Source organism: Halictus rubicundus, unplaced genomic scaffold (assembly GCF_050948215.1).
Source record: "Halictus rubicundus isolate RS-2024b unplaced genomic scaffold, iyHalRubi1_principal scaffold0025, whole genome shotgun sequence".
NCBI lineage: Eukaryota > Metazoa > Arthropoda > Insecta > Hymenoptera > Halictidae > Halictus > Halictus rubicundus.
Window position 1 is genome coordinate 200580 of NW_027488566.1, and position 9185 is coordinate 209764.

Consider the following 9185-nt stretch of genomic DNA (forward strand, 5'->3'; position numbering starts at 1 on the left):
TTGGCTCGGATGAGCCCGTCAGAATCGAGGTACGGGTTCAAGGATGATAACGGACTCGATTTTGGGACGGTTCCGTGAGCGGCGAGTGTGCGCAGTTCTTGCGGAAAGGTGTCGGCTTGGATCCGCTTGAGCCAGTGGCTTTTTGCGCTGGCGACCTTGTCGGGAAGGAGCGCCGTCGTTTCGTAGCCGCAAGGTTGTGACCGCAGCCTTTTAATGACTCGCTACACATACGCGGTTACGCGGATCAACTTCGGCCACGAGGAGTAGCGCGATGCCAAGTCGAACGGGTCAGGGGTTGAGACCATGCTGGCGACTGAGACGGGACGCGCTTCGCATTCGGTGTGGTCGGTTGAGTCGAAGGTGCGAATCGGCCAAACCTCGGGGGTTTCTTTGAGCCATGCTGGCCCATGCCACCAGAGTGGGTGACTCTGGAGTTGGCGTGGAGAAATGCCTCGTGAAGCACAGTCGGCGGGATTGTCCTGCGTGGGGACATGGTGCCAGTACACGTCAGGGAGAGTGGTCTGAATTTTGGCGACCCGGTTGGCGACGAAAGTCTTCCATTTCGCCGGAGATTGGCTGAGCCAGGTGAGGACGATGCTCAAGTCGGTCCAACAGTGGGTTTCGCACTGTTCGCATCGGAGCGATAGGCGTACGAATGCAACGAGGTTGGCTAGCAAGAGCGTGGCACTCAGCTCCAGGCGAGGCACACTGATGGTCTTCACGGGGGCCACCCGTGACTTCGCCACGAGGAAGGCAACTTCGACGCGTCCGTCCCGAAGCACGCTGCGGATATAAACGGCTGCAGCGTAGACCATAGAGGAGGCGTCGGCGAAGCCGTGAAGACTTCGTCTTAGGACCGGGCCAGACGCTATTGGACGAGGGATCTGGGTGGCGGCGAGATCCGGAAGCTGTCCGAGATACGTCTGCCACTCGAGGTGAAGCTTATCCGGGATAGGTTCGTCCCAGTCGCACCGTGCCGCCCACAGTCGCTGCATGATCAGCTTGGCCGTGACAACGACCGGAGCGATCCTGCCCAGCGGGTCGAAGAGACGTGCCAGGGCTGACAGGACTGCTCTCTTGGTGTTGGTCGGCTCGGTGGGGTGATGGAGCCGAACCAGGAAGCGGTCGAACGCTGGGATCCACGCGATCCCGAGGATCGGGATCGAGAGGTGGCGTATGTCGAAATGGTAGGCGGACGATGTAGCGTCCAGCTGGATCACGGGTATGTGTATTACGGAAGTGGTGCTCGCACCGTTCGTCGTCCTTTGACAGGAGACTACATGTTGAGATTTCTTCAATTTCCCAGAACCGTCTGAGGGCTTGGTCGAGCGGCTCAATACTGGCGCAGTGATGGACACCGATGGAAGGTAGGGTTTGAGAGGATGCGATGGGACCGGATAGGATCCACCCGAGAGTGGTATTCTGGGCAACCGGAGTTGCAGGTAAGCCCCTTCGTATGCCTCCGACGATGAGTTGGCTGTATAGATCGGCCCCGATAATCAGGTCGATCGGCTCCGAGCTCATGGGGTTGCTGTCGGCCAGCTCCAGGTCTGAAATATGAGACCAATTAATTTCGGTTCGTTTTCTAGGTGGGACGTAATTAGTGAGCGTTTTCAAGATCACCGCGGTCGTCGAGTACGCAGGTCGATCCTTCATCGCTGGAGAAACGGTGATCCGGACCGTGGAGTGTGCGACGGATTGCGCTTCGCCGATACCGGTGACTCGAATAAGTTGCCGCGTTCGGTTGAGGCGCAGCAACTGAGCGGTCCTCTCCGAAATCAAAGTCGCCGCGGAGCCCTGGTCCAGGAGCGCTCGGACGGTGGTACGCCAACCGTGTTGTGAATGGACCTGTACATGGGCAGTTGATAAGAGCACGCCGTAACGAGTTGGCGAGTCGGAGACCAGATTGGCGCTGATCGTGGGCTTGTTTTCGGAAGCGACGGCTAGGCTTGGGTTGGCGGCGCGCGGATTTTCGGAAACGCGTGGAAAATGCAGGAGCGTGTGATGCCGCTGCTTGCATTCCTTACAATGGTGTTGGCTCGGGCATTGCGCGTTCGCGGGTTTTGCCGAAAAACAGTTAATACAACGTCGTTGTGTTTTTATGATGTTGTAGCGATCGGACGGCGATTGGGCGACGAACGCCGGGCACCGGTAAATAAGGTGGTTCTGTCGACAAACAGGGCAGGTCACGGTCGAAACAGCGGTTGCGTGCGTAGCGAGTGACTTTGCTTTCGGTCGTTTAACGGTCAAAGTTTCGGTTGGAGCGCCAATTTGAATAGGCGCCATTGCTTCGAGCGCTCGCGATCGCGATTCGAGGAACGTGTCGAATTCGGCGTACGTGGGAAACTCGCTCGCGGTTTCGAGTTTGAGCTCCCACGCTTTCCGGGACGATCCATCTAAATTTTGAACGCCGAGGAATACAATAATGGCGCTTTTGAGCGCTTGCGTGGAGGCATTGATTCGGTCGCGTAGATTACGTAATTCCGGCGCGGATTCGGAGGTTACTTTCGGGAGCGAGAATAACGTGGTAAGGTGCGTCGTGATCAAGCGGCGCTTATTCTCGTACCGCGACGTAATTAACTTCCACGCGACTGCGAAATTATTGTCGGTAATCGGTAGATGCGCGATCGCGTTGCTCGCTTCGCCCTTTAACGACGAGCATAAAAAATGTAACCGGTCAACGTTGGCTAGAAAGGGTTCGTCGATAACCATTGACGTAAAGCGGTCGCGAAAGCTTTCCCAAGCCTCGAACGATCCGTCGAACGACGGCAGCTGGATTCGCGGTAGATGCGCGGTCGGCCTGGACGTTGGTATTGGAGAGGTACTTACTCCTTTGCTGGATGCCGCATCGGCGCTTGTGGTGGTTTTAAGTACCTCTGCCATGAAGTCCGACGCCTCCAGGTAGTTTTCTAAATCAGGGAACCTCTGGGAGGTTGGAGTCAAACGCAGACGCACCCGATGCGAAACCGAGGAGCTACTAGGAGGATGAAACTTCGCGAACGCACCCAATGCGAAATCGGGGAGTCACTAGGTTGGACACGCGGCGAACCCGATATGAAAGGAAGGTGGAAAACTCACAGACGCACCTGATGCAAAATCAGGGAGCTGCTAGGATACGGAAGAACCCAATGCGAAATCGGGGACCCGCTAGGATGGTATAGTTTTCGTGGAAGCACCCAATGCGGAACCGGGGATCCACTAGGTGGGAGAAATCTTCGTTGATTTGAATTTAAGATTAGTAAGCCTCGTAACTTATATAATTTTAATTGATACAATCCGAGCGGTAAGATTGTATCATGTGGGAACGTTCAATTATTAGATTAGGATATTGGGCAATAATTAAGGGTTGTAGATTACGCGAGTTAACAAACAAGACAAATATATTGTAACGGTATACGCCTCGTGCGGGAAGCGCTGCGAAACAAAAAAAAGAAACAAAACAGAAACAAAAACAAAACATTTTTTTAAACATTTTTTTTTAGAAACAAAAATGCTTTATTTATTGACTCCGGTCGCCTGGGTTCCCGGACGGTCCGGCGACAGGTTCACGGTGGTAACCTGCCTCTCCACCGGCCTGGTTATATAATAGAACAAAAGAAAACAGAATCGTGAGGGTGGACGCCCGGTAATGAACAATGAAAAATTAATACAACTATTCCCTAACGACGCGAACTTAGACTAATTGAACCGCGGGGCATCGGTATCCCCGGGCGCGAATCGAACGAACGCAGTGGACTTAACCTAATTTCTTCGCGGAGCGTCGGTATCTCCGGTCTCGGTACGGTTCGCGGTGGTCCGGAGTGTCACGGTGAAGAACCGGAGTTTTCCTCGGTACGGTACGCGGCGCGGTACGCGTGAAGCGTGGGGCGAGCCGTGCTCGCTGGCGTGGTGCTTTGTTCGGGCGCTCTCGGCGCGGTCCCGAACTCTCCCGACTCTCGCTGCGCGATCGCCTCGGCCAGGTGTTGTTACGGCCGCGGCCCAGCGAGTTGTAGTGAATTGACGTGGGTTTCCTCCGTCGGCTGGGCGCGGAGAGGAGAGGCACGGGATCCGCGGAACTCCCCGTCCGCCGTCCCCGCACAACCGTAGCTCGAGCACGTAGGCACAGACGTAAACCTAATGCCTACGACTCGAAACCGGCGAGGTCGCTCGTCTCCGGTAGTATACCGAGAGGCGAGCTCCACACGCTGCTGCGGTCGATTGGAGACTGAACGTCTGGAGCGCGACGCGGGATCCCGGAGGGGAGGGCGGGACGCGGGAACGGGTCCGGGTGGTGGGGATGACGGTCCGGAGTGTCGAAGCTACGGTGCTCTGAAAAGAGCAGGCCGTTGATCGACTGCCTCCCAGAACCTGATCGCGGTCTCGGTCTCGACGTATGGGACGTAAACCCACGTACTCTTCGGCCGATCCCAGCACTTCGGCGTGTTCGCCCGATAGTATACCGAGGCTAGCACGATTCAGCGCGGCTGCGAGAGGATCTGGGCTCGGGTGTTCGCCCGAGAGCTGCTCCAGACCAACTCCGGTCTCGGATGGTTCCGTCGCGATCTTTATAGCCCAAACGCGGACCTCGTGTGCTCGTTCGCGAATCTTCGGTGTAACAGACCTGGCTGCGCCAGGCCTGTTCCGAGCCGAACACGGCCGACGGATACCGAGATCCGCCGGCACCCGCGAGCGCCCCCGCGACCCCCGCACCACCGAACCGATCTTGGCGGGAACCGGAACCCGCCATGATGCGACACCGTCGCGCCGGATGCGTGACGACACCGGAAAAGCCGGCCGCGATCCGTACCGCACCGCACCCCCTCGCCCGGCAAGACGAGAGAGACGAACCGGAAAACGCTCTCTTCGGTTTTCCGCCGTCATAGCGACCAGTCGTATTATCGAACCGTATTCTCCAGCCGCCGATACCGACCGCACGGATACGCTCGAACTCGCGCTGTTCCGACGCCGAGAAACCGCCCGCCGATTCTCGCAGAGTATTATTTTACCCGCGGATCTTATAACCGCGAGTGTGACGAGTTACTCGCGACCCGCGAACACCGATCTACGCCGCTGCGTACCAGACCACCTGGAGAGCCGCCCCGAACGCCGAGCGATCGAGGACCGGACCCAGGGTAAGTACCTTTCTTTCCCGTTAACCCGATACCTCCGCTTCCGCCCACACACCCACGGAGAGCGAACCACCCGCAGCCGGCCCCACGCCGGCCGTCCTGGGGCACGGGCTCTCCGCCCGCCGAAATTACCCTGGTCCGGATACGCCGCCGCGTACGGCCCCGACCCCGCCGTAACCTGAGTCACGAACCGCGACCGCCGACCGCCGAAACGCGAAGCCGGGACAGTGACGAACATTTTGACTACTCGTGTCGTTAATCACCCGTTCCCGTCCGTCCGCGTCCCGCCGCAACCCTCGCGTTATCCTGCGCGAACCCTGGCACGGCGAGCCACATCCGGCCGCGAGGGATCCGTTGTACGGGATCCGCCGGGAAACGGACCCGTTACATCGGCACACGCCGATTGGTCCGCGCCCGGGCTGGATTCGCGGATTGGCGCGCGGCTGGCCCGCGCCGGTGATTGGTGCGGGTTAAGGTACAACTCGACTCGCAACGAGACACATGCGTCTCGTTGCAATATTCTGATTTAAGATAATTACAAATGTTGTTGTTTGTGTCGCGAGTGAATGTAATAAGTATACAATTTGAGAATTAGATAGCGATTGTTAAATGCCAAATAGAATATATACCGAACTAACGGAATCTATAAGGTTACGAATTGATTCGAAAGGGACTTTAACCCGATCTCACTAGACTTGACGCGACGTGACTGCACGAGTACTGAACCGCGTCTGAATCTTGACTGAACCGCTTCTCAACTGAACCAAAGAGGATGAAAACGAATTTCTTTATATACCTTGAAAATGAAAGGGGTACTCTGTTTAAGATTTGATGTCGCGTAGGGTCACAGTCACATTTTTTGTCACTTCTAATGAAAAGCAGGCCTCAGTTAGATTTTCGTTAAAAGGGATTAATGAAGGTTATCCGGGCTATTTCCTATCAGAATATTGATTAACGGATGCCAGAAGGGAGTGTCTAGAGATTTTGATATAAAGAAGGCATACAGTATCTTTCGTTAATAAAAGGGGCCTGTTGGGACGCTTTTCGTTCTCAGAAAAGAGATTAGAAATTCTAATCGAAATAAACGTGGAGAACGTCTCCATACGTAACATCCTCGAAAATAGTAATTGGTTCCTGTATGTCTATTTTTATACTCGATAACAAAGATTTTATCCAACAAGCTTCTTTAATCCCTTCATATAACGCCATATACTCAGTTTCAGTTGAGGAAGTTGCAACTGAGTTTTGTTTCCTTGTATTCCAACAGATCGTATTCATCTCAAACATTTTAAAAATATATCCAGTCGTACTCTTCCTGTCGATTTCATTACCTGCCCAATCAGAGTCTACACAACCAGTCAATATAGTTTTGTAATCATTTCTTTTATAAATTAAACGGTATCTTAACGATCCTTTCACATATCTTAAGACCCTTTTTAGATTCTGCCAGAGTGCCTTATTATTTTTATTTTGATATCTGCTAAGCAAGTTCACAGCGAAACATAAATCAGGTCGCGTGCATAGCATAGCATACATTAAGCAGCCAATAAGGTTCCTACATGGTACATCAAAATATTCATCCGAATCTAAGGATGTGTAGTCTAATTTTGCAGGCAATGGAGTACTTACACTATTACACTCACTCATTTTGTACTTTTGCAAAACATTCTGTAAATAGATACTTTGATCTAGAATGATTATATCGTCTTTTCTTTCAATGTTTATTCCTAGGAATAATCTCATTTCGTTCATATCTGTAATTGAAAACTTCTTTTTTAAATAATCTTTAAAGTTTTTTAATGTGCTTCTATCGTATGTAACTATTAAAAGATCGTCAACGTACAAAATGACATATATTTTTACAAATATGATTCCTATCGAGGAAATATAAACAGCGATCTACAGAAGAGTTTTGAAAATTATGGTTTTTGAGAGTGACTTCAAAAAGTTGAAACCAGCATCTGGCCGATTGTTTTAAGCCATATAATGCTTTATTCAACTTGCATACTTGATTTTCTTGCGCTTGAATACCTTCTGGTACACGCATATAAATCTCCTCTTTCAGTAGACCATTCAAAAAGGCTGTCTTAACGTCCATTTGGTAAATTAATAAATTATACTGATTTGCAAAGGCCAAAAGCATTCGAAAAGTTGCAATGCGAGCTACAGGGGCAAAGGTCTCATTATAGTCTAATAAATGTTGTTGACTAATACCTCTTGCAACCAATCTCGCTTTAAATTTGCATGCATTTGCTTTTCCATCCATTTTAATGCTAAAAACCCATTTGCAATCAACTATATTTTTATTATTTGGACGGGGAACTAGGTTCCACGTATTGTTATATATTAGGGAGTCGATTTTATCTTTTATCGCTTTCTCCCACTGAATCTTATCATCACGGTCTTTTATCTCACTATACGATTTGGGAACTTCACAAGTTGTTACGAGTGCATAAGCATGATAATCATGCTCCTCATTATAATTTATATGAGGTTTGACTTGTAACCGTTCTTTCCTACCTATTCTTTCTATTCGCATACGCTGTTACCCGTATCTCTACTTCGCGTCTCGAGACTATCCCTAACGGTCTCGCAGGGCCGGTTACTACCATAATTTCTTGAAGCTTCCACGTTCGCGAGCAGGAATGGATTCGTGCCTCCAGGCACTGGAAAGCGGCGAGGTATGGACGAGTTAAATGAGATATTCGAAGCCCAGATAAAGTAACAAAAGGTGATACAAATTTTCGTGTCGTGCGGACACACGGCGCTCTCCACTCGCCGTCGCTCCTAGTACTCGCGACTTGCTCGCTGCAAGTGATCTACACTAACACTAGTAACGCCTTACTTCGTAATGGATAATTAAACATGTCCCGATCAATCTTTACGCGAGTAGAAATTGTATAATTTCGTTTGACTACTACGCGGTCACGTCCGAGAGTCACGGAGCTTTATATAAAATGTTACGACAGTGCCACGGCGCGGTTTGTGCTCGTGACTCCTCGGTTTGAGGCGCGTACGCGTTGAGAGCAGGAAAGACGGTTTGCCTTGCTCTGCCGAGTCGGTTTGACTCCTCGAACGGGTACCGTGTTTCGTCGAACAGACACTATTCTTAAACGCGTGTTTCTCGGACCGCTTCCAGACGTAGAGTGCTGGATCGCTGGCTCGCATCGACCTCCTTCGATCGTTATCGAGTGGGGATCGATGCGTGCGCAACTCGACAAGGATCGCGATATCTCGCGATCCCTCACTATCTCCGGACTCGCGAACAACGTAGTATGGTACGGTGGTGGGGTCAGTATCGCCGATCGATACGTGCGGTATATGTATATGTAACCGACACGGTTACAATACACTATTAGTAGAAATAGAACATTCCGTTAACTCACGACCTTTGACGCATATATTGGTAGACCCGGGCGATGAGGAAGCATTGACACCGAACCATTTTTTGCTGGGTACGTCATCAGGGGAAGTTCAATTAGGAAGATATGACGCTCAAGCCACGTGTCCTAAAAGACAGTGGAAAATCGCGCAGTCTTTTGCGGAATCGTTCTGGCGACATTGGCTGCGCGAATATTTACCCACCTTGATTTCGCGTCCGAAGTGGCATAAATCAGATACGTACTTAAAAAAAGGGGATCTCGTGCTAATCGTCGACTTCCAAATGCCGCGAAACTTCGTGGAATACGGGAACTATCGATGAAGTATACCCTCGAGCGGATGGCGTAATTAGAATCGCCAAGGTGCGTACGGCAAATGGTGAATTGATACGACCCACCAGAAAATTAATCAAACTAACAAGCGATACCGATGACAAACACAATTAGTAAATATACTGTTTCGTTTTAGCGTTTAATTATATCGTTTACGTTTGTAAATAAAGATAGGTGCGATTGTATGTAATCTAAGGTAAAATTAAAAAAAAAAAAAAAAACGTTTAATTTTAAGGGGAGAATGTTACAGATAGAAATGCGTATTTTTGTTTCTAACTGCAGAATTCATGTATGCGAAATTGACACGGAATGAGATGTGAAATATTGTAAGAGATTAGTGGAGGATGGCTACTGCTAGTCATTT

General features: G+C 50.7%; 1 protein-coding gene across 1 annotated transcript; it reads right to left on the bottom strand.

Annotated features, from left to right (window-relative positions):
• Positions 1-221: 221 nt before the first annotated feature.
• On the bottom strand, positions 222-7206 carry LOC143363164 (uncharacterized). The gene is made up of 3 exons (XM_076803765.1): positions 7117-7206; positions 1310-2925; positions 222-1263 (listed from the first exon to the last, which is right to left on the bottom strand). The coding sequence occupies exons 1-3, from the start codon at positions 7204-7206 to the stop codon at positions 222-224; spliced, it is 2748 nt and encodes a 915-aa protein (XP_076659880.1).
• Positions 7207-9185: the final 1979 nt, after the last annotated feature.